Genomic DNA, 16,201 nt, shown 5'->3' on the forward strand with positions numbered 1-16,201 from the left:
ACACACACACACACACACACACGCACACACACACGCACACACACACGCACACACATGCACACACACGCACACACGCCATTTCTCTGTAGGCAATCTGTTTGGCTGGGGTTAGGAGCAAGAGCAGTGTTAGGGTGAACATACATGAGCAAGGTAGATGGGGGGGTTTCTCCAGTCCATCACAGGATGTATTCAGCATATATTCAGGATGTGAGAGAAAACTTTACACTGTAGCAGAGAAAACATGCAGATTTCCAAGTACTCCAGGCAAGTACCAAACAGAAAAAATAAGCAGTTTAAGGCAATAATGGTAACTACTTTATCAAGAAAATACATAATGCTTCTCATTTCAATTTGATAGTTAGGGCACACAATGACACAGCTTGCACCTCCTATCTGCTTGCAGCAAAAATGTCAATGGTATTACAGGATTCAAAAAAATGAACGGTTACTATTGCTCTCACTGAATACATATCACAAACTGATAGGACTGAAAATGAATGAATAAATCTTGGCATTTTCACCTGTAGTGTTATCTGACTCGCATCTTATCTGAACACATACCAAAGAGGGCTCCTTTTGCCGGAGCTGTATGAGATTAATCATTTATCAGCTACCTCAACAGAGCTACCTCAACATGAAGTTGAAGAGGTGCTTAGAGAGTTTGCTCTTTGATTTGACAAGTGTGACAACGGTTATGGCATACTAGCTGATAACAGCAGTGCACTCTAAATGTATGTCATGTTACTGGGGAGGGACAGAACCAGCATGTTATGGTTAGCTGTGCTGGACTACCGCCACATATGAGGTTTACAATATAGTGCCATTTTAATTATTAGTCTCAGCCTATAACTGTATGGCACAGTATGGAAATCACACAGAAAACATTAAAAATAATAAAAATATGTTTTGGGTTGTCAAGATTTTGTATTCATTCAAAAACAGGCACATTTAACATGGAAAAATAATCTGACTGGAAATTAACACTACAAGGTTTATTTTCATAAAGAACTCAGGATATGTGAAACATAGTCCACAGGCTGAGATGTACACATGATGTTTTCCACAACTCGCATACTACCAGGCATAATGCCCAATATAGTAGCCTTACTTATCATAGGGTGAAACTTGGAATACTTAATTTATTTTAATGTTTCCCGAAAATCTCAGATCACAGTAAGGAAAAACTGTATGTACGTGTCATCATTTGCTCTTAAAGTGGTCATAATAGAAAAGGAATAGATAACTTCAAAAACCATCATTCTAGAAAATTTACTGTAGCTTATTCAAGAGGTACATAAACAACAAAATAACTGCTTGGTAAAACGATCATAAAGTACATGAATGTGACTCTGTACTTTATATGAAGACACATTTTATAATGAAGCTCCCTCTAGTGGACAAAGTGTTGCATTCAGAAATGGAAGTGATAAATAGCATACTTGTTTCCTAGGCTATGGCTTTTTCGATGCCGTGCTACTGGAGGTGTTGGGAGGCTTGCAGCTACAGACGCATCAGGACAAGTTGGTCTCCGGCTGTATCTCACTGTTGCTGACACTTCTGAAGGACCTGCAAAAATAAGTAAAACTGTAATTCACAATTAAATGCATAAAAAAGACAGTACAAAACACCTTAAAACTGCAAAGCACTTCAAAGATGCTGGAATGTGATTTGTGAGTTATTTGCCATGCAATATGCATACTAAAATTAAAAACAAAAAGCCTAAAATCCAACCACCTTTGTTTATTTTAGCGAGTTTATCTTTCCATCATGGTTCAGTCTCTGTGGCTAACAAATTAAGCAAAAGAATAACTCTTAACTAGTTGGCAACCGATTTTTTTTTAATTTTCATGAAATGCAACCATACTAATACGAGCTTCAGCAATTAACCAAAAATGAGAGTGAAACTCTCTAATGACTGCAGAGCCTGACTCTTTTTGGGGTCGGTCAGTTAAGCCTTGCCTTGATCCTTTTACATCCTGTTTATGATGCCTTGATACCACAAAAAATCATGCAAAAAGAAAAAAAAAAAGTGCTGTGTGTACCCTTTTATTAGATGTAAATTACTGTACGCTATATCTGTGCATCCTTATTCCTCCTCTAGTTCTCTTCAACCATCTCACTCTTCTACTTCTCTTTGAACTGTTTTACTAAATAATTAGGCTCTGAAATACTTTACATCTCAGATCAAAGACATGCTTCTTGAGCATTTCTCCCCGGGCCTCCGCTGAAAACAGGATCTGTGGAACCTAGACGGACTTTCCCGGTCAACAAATGTTAAATAAATAAAAATAATAAATAAAATAAATAAAATTAGTGGTAGCTCCATGCACTACTCACCTGTTTAGCCAATAACAGCCTTTATATTTAATTCTCAATTTTACTATAAGTCTACTGAATAAACCTTATGCATACTCATCACGAAATGGCATATTTCTATTATCCACCCTTCTTGTTTATTTTCTGTACTGTACTTCATACATATCAGTGCCCCTCAAATTACTTGGACCTGAATATGATGACAGTCTTATAAAGGTAAGACTATATAGTTACAATGGGAACTGCTGTAATATCTCCAGACATTGCTATCGACAGCTTATTTAGATTAGACATAGCAAACATTGTGCATTATCATGATACTAGATTAAATCAATAAGCCTATTTATTTTACTGTTTAAATGCATTTGACATTGTACATCCCCTCCATCTCTACCTGTCCCAAATCCTCTCTGCGGAATTTCTTTCTACCACCCATTGTATAAGTTAACAACTTTGTCAAGAAAGACTTTCACCCTTCAGTCCACTGCCTCTGTTCCCTCATCTCGTCTAACCTTTCTCCTTCCTGACAGTCATATGCACCTATATCTGCCAAATATGGCCTATCTGAACCCATTCTTGATCTCTTTAATCTAGGACTCTTCATCAGTTAACTGTAGACCCATTAGTCTCATTAGCCTCACATGTAAAGCTATGGAGCATATTACCTCAGATCGCATTAATCTGGACATTGAAAAGCTCTTAACCCTGTACCGTCATCAATTTGTTTTTGTCAGTGGGGGATCCTGCCTCTTTAAGCTTATTAATGTCTTTGAATAAGTAAACTTTCAATGGTAGTTATGCACTACATACAACATATCAGGACCAGGCCAAGGCCTTTGAAACTATGGGTCTACTTCACGTTGTCGAAGGCCGACAATATCATAGCTGATATTGTCGGCACCAGATTAGCAAAAGCAAAAAACATAGTATGCTTAAATGGAAATCTCCGTAAGGGGAGATTTCCATTTAGTTCAATGCAGTGTGGTCTCGGAGCTGGTATATTTAAGTAGGGTGTGTGTGTGGGGGGGTGCAGCAAAGGTAAGTTTTTATTTATTTTTGTGTTTAGGCATTTTTTTTTTTATCTTTCGATGTTTCAGAATTTGATGATATGGTGTCGACCATATCAGACTTGATATTCTGAAACTTTGATAAGATAATATAGACACGAAACTATTCCCATGCAGCAGTATCAACAGATTTGTAAAGCTGAAAATAAATCCCTGTGTTGCGTTGCTAACTGGTTATCTTACATAACCACTGTGATTAGAGTTGCAGGCTCCATTTCTGAAAGTATAAAAGTTACGAATGATGTACGACAGGGCTCAGTGTTGGGCCCTCTTCTATATGGCATCTATTTCTCAGACCTCAAGAAAAATATTTCTTGTCTATGATTAACTAATTTCACAGGCAACTGCAATTTGGGGGTTATTTGATCTTCCCTTAAACCATAATTGCTCCATCATGGGCTAGAACATGTTAACAATTGATACATGGACAGTGGTCTCAAATTAAAATGTGAAATAAGTAGAAGAAGTCATTTTGGAAAACAGAACATTTTTTCTTACCATACAGTTGATGAACCCTTACAATTAGGCACCTCTATAATTAATATAGGCAATCTTGTTGATAGTTCCTTATTGTTTGTTGATCACGTCTCCACAGTAGTTTGCAAAGCCTCCTACATAGCTTATCTAATTTCCAAAGATATTGCAACTAGATCCAAACGAGTCTTAATTCCCATTCACTCCTATATCATTAGACGTATTATTGAATACAATGCACATTACGGCACTTATTTGGCTAAACATCACTCAACTTGAGAGGACTCAGAAATGTATAACTAGATAGATCAGTGGCATCAAAAATCTTTATCAGGACAGACTGGCAGCCCTCTCTCTTTACTTAGCCTCTTGTAGAATCCTCTCCTTTCTGAGCCATGAATGATCCAACACAATTTGACAACCTATTTCTTCACAAAATAAATCTAACCTCAAATACCTGGTTAAAGGAACTAAATTTTCATCAGCAGAAAAATGGGACACATTGACATGATAGAATCATATCCCATTGTACCCCTCACCTCTGGAACAAACCTCCACTACTTGTCAAGTAGAGTAACACCCCTGCCACTTTCAAGGTAAACCTAGACAATTGGATGGGCAGCCACAAATTCTCCATGGTATATCTTGTCTTGAGGCTTAGACAGAACCTTTGAATATGTTTTTTTGGCAAGGCCTGCAATGCTCTGCAGCCTTATTGTTTTGTACATACCTGAACATATGATTGTTCTGCTTCTGTTCTAGTGAAAAGTAAGGTAGCTAGCCTAGTTTCTAGTGATACCCTTTCCCCTCTACATGTCGCAGCTTTCTGGAGGTTTTTCATTATACCCCTTCCAGCAGATAGGCATTGCTTTCTTTGCCTGGCCCCCTGACGTATACCCAGTATTCAGGATAGATGCAGTTTAACTAAAAGTCCTGTATAACTGAATGTATCCTTCTGACAATATACCCCAGAATTCTGTTTGTGCTGCTTTCTGCTCACTGTGCTCCCAGTGGTCAAGTCATACTGTCCTCAACAACCCACATCCTCTTCCTAGCCTATTACCATCAGTTCCACTTTTCCTAGGTGATGCTGCCCACTAGAGCTGTTGTATTTGTTGTGTTGTACTTTACATTTGTTTGGAAGGAACCTCAGTTACCACATTTCTGTTTACTTGGTCATCTTTTAAAAAAATATTCCTTAGCCTTTCCTCCCATCCTTTACTATTGCACTATCACTGTGGAATTAGCAAAGAAGTTTAATCTTGTTCTCTGTTCCCTTAGATATGTCCAAAGCAAACACATTTAAGAGTACTGGCTCCAGGGCTGATGCCTGAAGGACTTCACTAATCAATCAGTTTTCTTTAGTGTGGTATCAACTATCTACCCACAAACCTCTGTACCTAGTATTCAAACATGCTACAGCCTATTTCCTCAGTCTTGGTTTTATCCTCAATGCTTCAGTTTTCATAAAGGTCACTCACTGGGGAAATCATAGGTCTTGCAGATGTTTGGGCAGACCAGATCTACTGGTATTTATCTGTCATACTCACTTCTAATCCAGTCACAAAACGTGATCAGAGTTAACTGCCAGCTCCTTCTGGTCATGTACCTGTGATGTCTAACCTGGAGACAGCTGACCTTTAAGAATGTCACCAATCTTCCGCTATGGATTCCAGCCATGCCTTTTCCTGCACTGTTAAGCAAATATCCTTGAACTTCCACAGAATGTTTCTTGTTCCTTCCTTATACAATGGTATTACACTTTTATACTCCATAACTTAAGCAATTTTGAACTAGTAAATGTTCTGCTGCTGATCTCTGTCGGGGGGGGGGGGGGGGTGCCAGAGTCTGATTCCTGAGGATTCTGGGACATGGCCCATCATGTCCTTATGCTTTATTTACCTTTAAGAAAAGCTCCACCTTCTACAGTTTAACTCAACTCTTAGGGTGCTTTTCTCCTTACAGTATGGTTCCAGTATTGTGTAAGTACCCGAAACCTGTTTGTACTTTACAAAACTTTCATTTCCTTACTTTGGAATCAAAGGAAGGAAATGACTACCCAACAGAATTTGCAGAGGAATTACTCCTGCATGACATACCACAGACAGAAAAATTTGCAGTCAGATACTGCTGACAATCTTGTATGTGTAAATAGTCCTGCTGATGACAGGAGCTCACTGTCTGATATAAAAGAGGCAGAGGTGTGAAAAAGTTTTCCACTGTCTTTACTGCAGAGAGAAAAATAACTTATGCTGATTCACAACTCTTTCTAATGCAGCCATGCCTTTTACAGCAAAACAGAGCAACTAAATTAGTCAATGGTTCAAAGGCAGGTGACAAATTTACATAAGCAGCACAGTATTGAAATGGAAAGCTTTAGACTTTAATCTTATTGTTAATACTACTTTACATTTTAATATGTACCCCCAACAACAGCCACAGGACTTATACTGCTTAAGGTGAAGCTAAATTAACACTTTAGCCTATTTTACTCCAGCAGTGTAAAATTTCCCCTGTAAAAAGCAATTAAAGCACATAATAAAATTAAATGCTGTGACTCACCTCAAGTAGTTAGAGCTCAAAGACCTTGTTCTTCATATCCATAAACACTACCTCATTGATTGATTTTGGTCTAAAACCATCGGGGGAGGGGGGTGATGGAGAGGCATAACTGCATTCCACTGAAGTACCTCACTGGCCTTCCCCTCATCTCAGTTGTTCAACTACTATATCCTCATTTCAAGCCAAACACACCGCAATACTACCTATTACAGCTAACTTAGGTGTATCTTAACAGTAATCTAGTAGTTTGTGTGTGTTACATCAGGACTTATCTTACCTCCCTGTCTTACTCCAATTTTACAGATTGGGTTCCTAGTACTTAATCCACCATGGGCCATCCTTCTCTGTTCTCCTGCCCTACCCACAATTCCAACCCACCCTCACTATATCTATATTTATAACAGTGTTACTTCGCCTTCTCTACTCATCCTCCTATCCTGTGCCTAACTGCACTATCCAATCACAAACTGTTCTCATAAAACCATCCCCGCACACTTCTGTTATAAATGCCTTCTCAAATTTCACCCTGCGCCCTTCCCTTCAAAACCTACCTATTCTCCCCACTATCACTGCTCATAACCGCACCTCACCATACTGCAAGATTTTTACACTAACCATGCTGTTTCCCTCCTGTATCACCTTATTCATCATCCTCCTCCTCTCATTCTTAACATCCCCACTGGTAGCAATAACAAATAAGCACACCTCAACCATTACTTCTTCCTAACTTATCAACCATCTTCCAAATAGCTACTCAAAAATCTCTTCATGCTTATTCCCCATAACTCCAAGCCACTGTTATAAACCAAAAAATACAAATAAATGCTAGTCCCATTGTCAAGATAATACTTCCACCCATCTCTTCTAAAAATGCCATAATAAACAAACCATCTTTCTCCACCATACGTCAATATGGTGACATGAACCTCAACCCAGGTCCCAACCAAACCCCAAAACAAACAATATACTCTGAAAGTTTAAAATAGTCACTGCAAATTAGAAGCATATGCAATAAAATTACAGATTTCTAAATAAACCTCAAACGCACCTAACACACACCTTTCCATACAGGTAACTTCCCCTACCTTAGACCCTAGCACATCTTCACAAAAATCACCTAACTGCAACCTTGCTGAAACACACACAGACAACTCAATCCACTTTACAATTCAACCAGTTTCTATAACTCTCATAAAAAAAGCTTTTAAACTAAAATCTTGTTCTTCCTCAGCCGACAACCTTCCCCAGGAAAACCTAAATCTACCTACAGATGCAATCAGTGGCGGCTGGTGACTTCAAATCAAAGGGGAGCTGCAGGAGACAGCGGAATGGGTGGAGTCAATGGGAATGGGTGTGACCAACTAGAAAGGGGAGGAGCTATGCTCAAAACCACAAAAAATGTAACTTTAATTAAATACGCTGCCCTGGGTGCCAAACCATCATTATGAGAGTCCAATCAAGACATGAAGTGTAGAAGAAAAAAAAATATTTCAATCCATTGGCTGCTTGACAGCTTACTTAATATCTAGATGGAAACAAAAAAGATGCAAGGCATGAAACAATAAATGACTTTTTAAATTTATTACTGGAATGCCAGGCAAAATCAAGTATAAGAAAACCAAGCAGCACTTAAATCACTTCTCCTTGCACTCCAGTTCTAATTATAATTTATATTCAACTTCATTAAAGTACCAAGTAACATGCTGAAAGTAGCAATCTCTGCGATACTCCCACTTGTAAAAATGTTTCTTATCCAAAAAAGACCTGCTGCCTGACAACAACTATCTACTTGTTTCAAGGGGAAAACATGATCAAAGTAAAAAATGAAAAGCAAACAAGAAACAAACTCAACATATATTGCTTAAAGGATTACTGCACAGGATATGGACCACACATGATAGATTGGCATTCTGTTTAGTTTGCAGGTAAAGCCTGTAATGAGCTTAACATAATGTAATCCTGTCCTTTATTACAAATACTGTCATATGCATTTCAATACCCAAGGCTTATACGTTATCTAGTTATGTAAGTATTCTCTTCATGGCAACAACAGAAAGGCTTTCAATGTTGGCAATACTGCTTATTAAAACTTACTTGCATCTTACAATATCAGACAAGCTTACCTGATGGTCATTAAAGCACTGCTACTTAAACACAGAGCAAAAAGCACTTTCTGAATAATAATAAGCATAAATCAACAGTATAAAAATATGACAGAAACAGAACATTCTGCAAAATCAATGACAGATGAAAAGCCACTGTAGTTCTTGTGTTTACCTTGGATGGGGGGGGGGAGGTAGTCTGCACATGTACACTGTATAACTGCTCCTTGCCTTGCTTGGACACATCCAGAGTCACTACATGGGGGAGTGGGGTGCAACAAGTTTGTCACAATTTGAAACGTCTCTGGCTGATGGCGATTGCCCTGACACATTTCATATACTCTCAACCTCAGAGCAAGATATCTGGATAAGGCCATAAATAAAAGTAGGACAAAGGTCTAAAAAATACAGACAATTTTAAATGCTGCTCTTACAAACTTATAAAGTTCAGTAGGTCTTGCATCAGTATGAATTTTTTGTAGGGTATGAAATCTGAAACTCAAAACACCTGTCAGTGAACCTCAGAATGTTGCAGAAATGCTCATCACTGTTGCTTAGTTTTCCAACTTGTAAAATAGTACCGGCTTTATGCAAAGAAAAAATCTGAGCAGATAACTTTCCAGCAGATCTTTATATAATTAAAAAAATAAAAAGGTGTGGTTACCTGCTCAGATGACTGTATCATTCTGGCCTGACATATTCTACCTGCAAAAGCTTCCATTTATTTATTTTTAATGGATAAGTGAGATAGATCTGGTGTGCCAAACTGAAATCGCCTGCTGGATACCTTCTTCAAACATAATAAGCCCATAATGACTTTTGTTTCCTCTGTCTTTTGTTTCAGCACAGCTTGTTCAGAGATTGCCAAAATTCTAAGATACACATAATTACACATTTAATGATTTCAGATAATTAAACTGACGTACCTAAGGAAAACAATTTGCGCCAGCGATGTATATGTTAATTGTTTGTCTTCAGTGAGTGGGTTTGACGTGTCTGTTTTAAGAAGCAATTTGCAAATTTTGCTTTGGTATGTGAAGTTTTAAGAGTCATACACTGTGGAAACTGTAGTTTTGATATTCAAAATCATGTCTGCAGAATGTAGATTATTTGAAGCTTTTTTACTCTCACTACTAGAATTAGCTACAATGCCAGCTTTTTATTGTCTTCCTCAGTCCAGATTTTTAGGGAAAAAAACAGGAGGACCATGATACTTCGGGTCTTAATGTTGTTTGCTTTAGTGATATATTTTATTTATTTATTTAAATTTGTTGACTGGGAGTGTCCTACTGGACGTAGATCCATTTTCAGAGGAGGCCCGGGGAGAAAAGCTCCACAGTTAAAATAAACAGACAGTAGTTACATTGGATTACATAGCGATTAACAATTTACATAGCAATTACTTGCAACATATTTACAGATGAAGAACATAGTACATCAACTAGAATCTTTATCTGTGAAGTACATAACAGACATTAACAAATGTTACAATGAGAAGTTCCTACTGTATAATAAGTACTAGGCTTATGAGCATCTGAGCTTGCTATAATCAAGGTAGTTAGTGGAGTGGAAAGAAAGGTAGTAGTTGGATGGGATGGGTGATATTATATTAGAGTGGGAATTGTGGGAGATTTTAGGCAAAGGAACATTACATTCAAATATTGTAATACATGTAATATATTTAATGGCATCGCACTTGTTAAAGTTGCATATAAAATCTACCAAATCTGATTTCAAAAGGTGGTATGTCTACATATCTTTTCACATAAATACATAACCTGAAAAATGACAAGTACATAAATGACCATGGCAGTCGCATTCTTAAAATTGCAGCAAGCAGAAAACTTCACATTACCCTGATAGCAGTTTACTAAAGTCTACACCAAACCAGATAAAAGCATGCAGTTATTTTAATTTAGTCCTTTAGGCATTCAAAGACAAATAGATACTGATGGTTATTGCTGATAATCCCTGCCTCAACACACACACACACACACACACACACACACACACACACACACACACACACACACACACACACACACACACACACACAGTCATTTGTGTCCATGAGTTACCAATATATGTATCCTTCCTCCTCATTTGATATAAAAATTCCTGCAATTATCAGGGAGAGGTTAAAATGCAACCAGACATTAGAAAGGGCAAAACTTTCATGAAAAAAAAAGAAATGCTTAAAATGGAAAACACAGCACAGCAACATGGAAAGGGTTCTGCTGATCTTGTCTATACTTCTGCATAAATATCATATTGTGGTAGAAGAAGTAAAGGTGCAGACTGTAACAAAATTACATTTAACAAGCTTCTCTGTATTGACAATGATTTATATACTGCTTGACCTAGAAGGTCTAGCATTCTGAAAATAGACATGGACTTCATTTTGGTGCTGTGCATTGCAAAAGGCATTCTGGTGACCTGTATCAAATAGGACCACACAAAAGGAAGCTGATTATCAGCCCTTAACCCAAAGGGAAAGCCACAGATTCTGGAGTAAACATAAGTTATTCACGGGAAGAAGTCCATTCAGAAATACAGTATTTTTGGGCTCCATAATGAAATGATGGTACATGGAATGTTGAGTGTCGACACAATGAAAAAAAAAAATTGGACATGCAGGAAAAGAGTGAATCCCGAACATCATTCTTCTCCTTTATACTTCTTTTTTGCAGGAGCCTACCCCCCTCCCCAAACTTACATATAATAACTCTAAGATCACCATATCTTGAAGAAAAGGCACTATTCCATCCACACACACACACACACACACATATATGTGTGTGTGTATACATTTTATAGATATACACACAAGTCATTTTTTTTTTGCCACTGAGTCTCTGTGTTTTGGAACTTGATCTAGTGGGTGCCAACATTTCAAATGCTTAACATTTTGTTTTGCCCACAGCATAATTCCTTTGGAAACCCATACCTCTCAACCTGTTGGAGCAAGAAATCTGGACAAAGCCTAAAGAAATGGGGGAAGAAAGGCCCAAAAAATAGTGACAGATTTTAAACTCTGTCATGCATTTTCTGAAGGATATGAAGTCTGAAACTCAAATGTATATCATTATTTAGTAGCTTCAGCTGTATTGATTTGCCAGGAAACCACAAATTTTATGAGGAACACACCAAAAATCTGGGCATTCTGCAAAACTCTGGACACCCAAACAATTCATTAATTCCTTCTGTAGTGGCAATAGCAAATCCCATTTATTCCTTATCCAAGGTAGGCACCCTGAAGCTTGGGATGGAACCATCCATCCATTCTCTCAGCAATGGACAGTTGGGTGTTGGAGAGTCTTACCATCTAAGCATACTGGGCAGGGCAGTAGCTTACTAGCATAATAATATTACTTATCGAATTAAGGGATGATTTGGTTTGCTATTTTAGTTATTCTTATTTTTGGACCAGAAATGCCTTATGCCATCTTGTTGTTTACCTTATTAGAGTTCATAGTTAGTCATGTTTTGCATCTATATCTTTATTAGGTAAATGTTTTTGACAGTTCACAGCAGCATACTGTCCAGATGAATCCACCCAATCCATCCAAGGAGTGCAGGAAGCACCCCATCACACAACTGTAGCAGTAAAATGTAGTGCTTTATTATGTTGCTTACAGCTTGGAAGCACAGTGCACAATCCCTGCCAGTACTTCATATCTTTTAATGTCATTACAAATAAAATGAAATATTACAAATAAAATGAAATATTACAAAGCCACAGCAAGCAAGAATGAACATTTTTTGGTGGTTTTATTAAAACAAAAGATATACAGTAAGGGTAATAGTTACCCACTTTATAAAAACACACACCTCTTCAAAGTAGATTTGTGCTTGTTGCTAGTGGCTTACAGCCATTATGTTAAGTTGCACTAAAAGGCTAGAGGCGCCATTCCATGAGACAGTTAAGGATTCACAAAGTAGACAGAAGTTAGTTACCACTCCAAGTGCAAATCCTTTTTAAAATGCAGGATATGCAGTACCACCAGAACCTTAAAAAGAAATGCAGTCTGTATGTGACTGAATGAGAGGTTTTCCTTTTTCTCCATTTCGTCTTTTTTACATGCTTTATGCCGAATCTCAAATTTCAAATGGGACATAGCTTCTGCCATTATCTAAAAATGTATACTGTAATGTAATTCACCCAGACCCATGTATATGTATATCTATCTATATGTATACACAAATACACTACTACTGTAGCATGTGTCCTGACTCCTTGGTATACATAGGCTGCACAATGCATGTTATTGGGATGTCCACACTCCCACACATTTCATTTACTGAGTACTAGCTCTATCTGTAATTCTTACCTCTATAAACTTTATTTTAATATATTCCACTTTTTCCTATACAAAATCTCTAATACAGAAAATGAAAGCACACCACATCCCAGCAGCTCACTAGCTATTCTAAGATGCAGAAAAGAGTAAGATATATGCTCATCATCAGCATGCACTTGCAGTTCAGTCACTTTCAGTGAGTAATAGTTTCATATATCCACACCACACCTTTATCTTAAATGCCATTTTTCAGCCTTTCCAGAATTGCAATACATTGCACCAGTCAGGTTGAATTAAAATTTAAATGACAATTTCTCCAGGAAGATATAATCTATATTTGGGATTCCTTCTCTCAAAGGAACATAACAGAGTATAATTACTTAGTTTAGTTCTGCACCTTCACTCTGTTCTTCTTCTAACTTCTTTTCTTCTTTCTTCTTCTTTCTTCAGTTCTTCTTCTTGTTCTTCCTTCAGGCTTCACTGCTTCAGCACAGCTGACAAAATATATAGCCGTATAGCGCCCCAAAAAAAATTAAATCCACAATGGCAATTATTAATTAAAAAAATAATTGTTCCTTCCCGGAATCCCGTGTGTCTGTCACACAGTCACAATTGAATCAATACACAGTCACAATCTAACTGACTATCTGATTGATTCTCGCTCTTTTCCCAGCACATAAAGCCCGGGAAGAGAGCGACAACCAATCAACAGCATTTAGCCTAGCAAGCACGTCATGACGTGCCTGCGGATGTCGCAGTCCGAGCCCCTTCCAATTCTATGCGGTTTGGAACCACATAGACTTCTGGGCATCACAATGATGCCTTAATTACTCCCCCGGGCTGCAAATAAAAACAAAAAAAAATCTATTTAAAACTGCCGCAACCCAAGGCGGTTAAAGTGCGCATGCGCGTACTTGCGATTTGCGGACTCGGAGAGATCCATTCAACCAAAAAAATACACATGCTAAGTCTGTCACACAAAAAAAAGGTACTTTTTTTTTTTTTTTTTTTACATTTTCTTTAAAATTAGATGAGGGGGCTGCAGTCTGGCAGTCCGATGCCACGAGCCGCCCCTGGATGCCATAGCATACCAAATCAGAATTTTTATTAATAGATCAATTACAGAGTCCCATGTTCCTAAATGTTGGAAAATGGCACGTATTATCCCCTTATGTAACAGAAACGAGGTAATTCCATTGACATTACTTCTGTCCCATAGCCATCCTGTCTCACCTCTCTAAAATCCTTGAAAGAGGTATACATCAACAAGTTCTCCACCATCTCTTACAAAATAAGCTAATCACCAATATGCAACATGGACTTTGGACAGACCACAGCACTTCCACTGCATTACTATCCTTTACAGACCCTGTCATTAAAGCTCACAACTTTAATAAACTTGTGTCTGCAATATTTCTAGATATATAAAAAAGCATTTGACTTGGTCATTCACACAAAACTCCTCAATCAACTTTCCACCATGGGTCTATCAATTCCATCTATTCAATGGTTCTCTAGCTACCTCGCCGACAGGCAACAAGCTGTAAATAGTAGGGGTCCATCTCTGCATACCTTTTCACTTGCACAGGAGTCCCAGAAAGATCCATCGTTGGCCTTTACTATTCAATATTTTTATCAATAACCTACATTCATCTTCTTGTGAAGGCACCCTGATTCAATATGCAAAAGACTCTGCCATCATCTGCTCTTCAAACTTAACTCCCTCCAAGAAATCACAAAATCTGCCATCTCTACTGAAACCTGGCTTATAAAAGCCCAACTCTTACTCAACCCCCCCCCCAAAAAACTCCTCTTTATTCCCAAAACTCGCACCTCTAACAAAGTAGCTTTCAAGATCTTTTCCACAAATGGCACTGAAATGCAATTAGTTCACCACACCAAACTATTAGGAGTCATAATAGATGATGATCTTAAATCTGACCTCCACATCCAAACAATGAAAACTCAAAAACTAGGCATGCTATAGAGAAACAAACAGTTTGAGTACACACACAAAAATTACTCTAGCCGAAACCTACCTTCTGCGCAGCCTACTCTATGGACACCCAATTCTAACGAATTTACAATCATCTATACAAACAAACTTGAAAGCTGATACAACAAAATTGCCAAGTTTGCTACTAATTCATCCACCTTTACCCACCACTGTAAAGCTCTGCATACCCTTAGTTGGCTGGACCCCCCCCTCCACCTCTCCTACATTCAACTTATGATAATACATACAATCATACACTAACCATTCGCCTGCCCATCTCTTACCCCTTTAGTCAACAGGTATTTCCTTAAAAGAACTCTAAGATCAGAAGACAAACAACTGCTCCCTAAAAGAATACTTTACAAAATCATAGCACTGCTCCTGCACCATTCCTGGCAGAACTGACTCACTATAATTCACTCAACCCCTTCAACCTAAGTCACCCCTCACAACCTTCTCCAGCCTCTAGCTTCCTTTCTTTTGTTTTTCCCACTACCTCACCTTACCTTATCCACTTCATCTCTGCAGACCTTTCCTCTACCTGTTTCTCTTTCCTTCCTTCTCACCTAAGCTGTCTGAAGACACCCTACTCTGTACTCTTCTTATCTCCTTCTCTCCATCTATGGCCATAATATGAAAACCATCTCTCTACCTGAAGGCACCTTACCCTGCAGTCGTCTTATAATCTCCTGCTCTCCATCCTTTGTCCTTCTATAACCATAATATGAACACCATCTCTCTACCTGAAGACACCTTACCCTGCAGTCATCTTATAATCTCCTGCTCTCCATCCTTCGTCCTTCTATAACCATAATATGAGCACCTCTCATACTAAGACATCACTTAAGTTTGTCTCTAATCATGTAATCCCTGATAGCTCTTTAAATAACTTATTAGAATTGCCTCTGGTCTCATTTACCACATACTAATCTATGTGGCAAATATGACTACTGAGTTTTTCCTCATGTTTTTTCAAATTCAGGCTATTGTTTTCATTGCACTCTACTATGAAACATATTCTGTATTTTTCTCATTACAACATTTTTACTCCTGTGTTCTGTAGGGTTACATGATACTTTCTGATTTAAAATATCTGTAATTGATTCTGGAAAGATGGTGATTCTGGAGCTTTTCCTCCTGGACCTCCACTGAAAATTGGCACTTTTTGGCCCAGTTGGACTTTCCCAGTAAACAAATGTCAATAAAAGAATAAGTAAATAGGATGACTTAAATGTAGTATCACAGATGTCTGTGACATTTAGAGAAAAGTCTGGAAATATTTGTTCTTGTAATTCTTGTAAAGTATCAACACATATGCCGTTTTCATGCCCTCCCACCACAATAGGGCAAAATTGCACAGAATCAGGAATTCTCCGCATCAAG

General features: G+C 38.0%; 1 protein-coding gene across 1 annotated transcript in view; it reads right to left on the reverse strand.

Moving 5' to 3' along the window:
* RALGPS1 (Ral GEF with PH domain and SH3 binding motif 1) overlaps nucleotides 1-16,201 on the reverse strand; it is a 3,844,659-nt gene that overhangs the window by 296,571 nt on the left and 3,531,887 nt on the right. Inside the window, exon 14 of the mRNA XM_044058136.1 lies at nucleotides 1,440-1,566. Coding sequence (XP_043914071.1) covers nucleotides 1,440-1,566 — 127 coding nt within the window. The remainder of the gene's footprint in view (nucleotides 1-1,439; nucleotides 1,567-16,201) is intronic.

This window comes from Protopterus annectens, chromosome 16.part0 (assembly GCF_019279795.1).
Source record: "Protopterus annectens isolate FY-2018-M chromosome 16.part0, PAN1.0, whole genome shotgun sequence".
Taxonomy (NCBI): Eukaryota; Metazoa; Chordata; order Ceratodontiformes; family Protopteridae; genus Protopterus; species Protopterus annectens.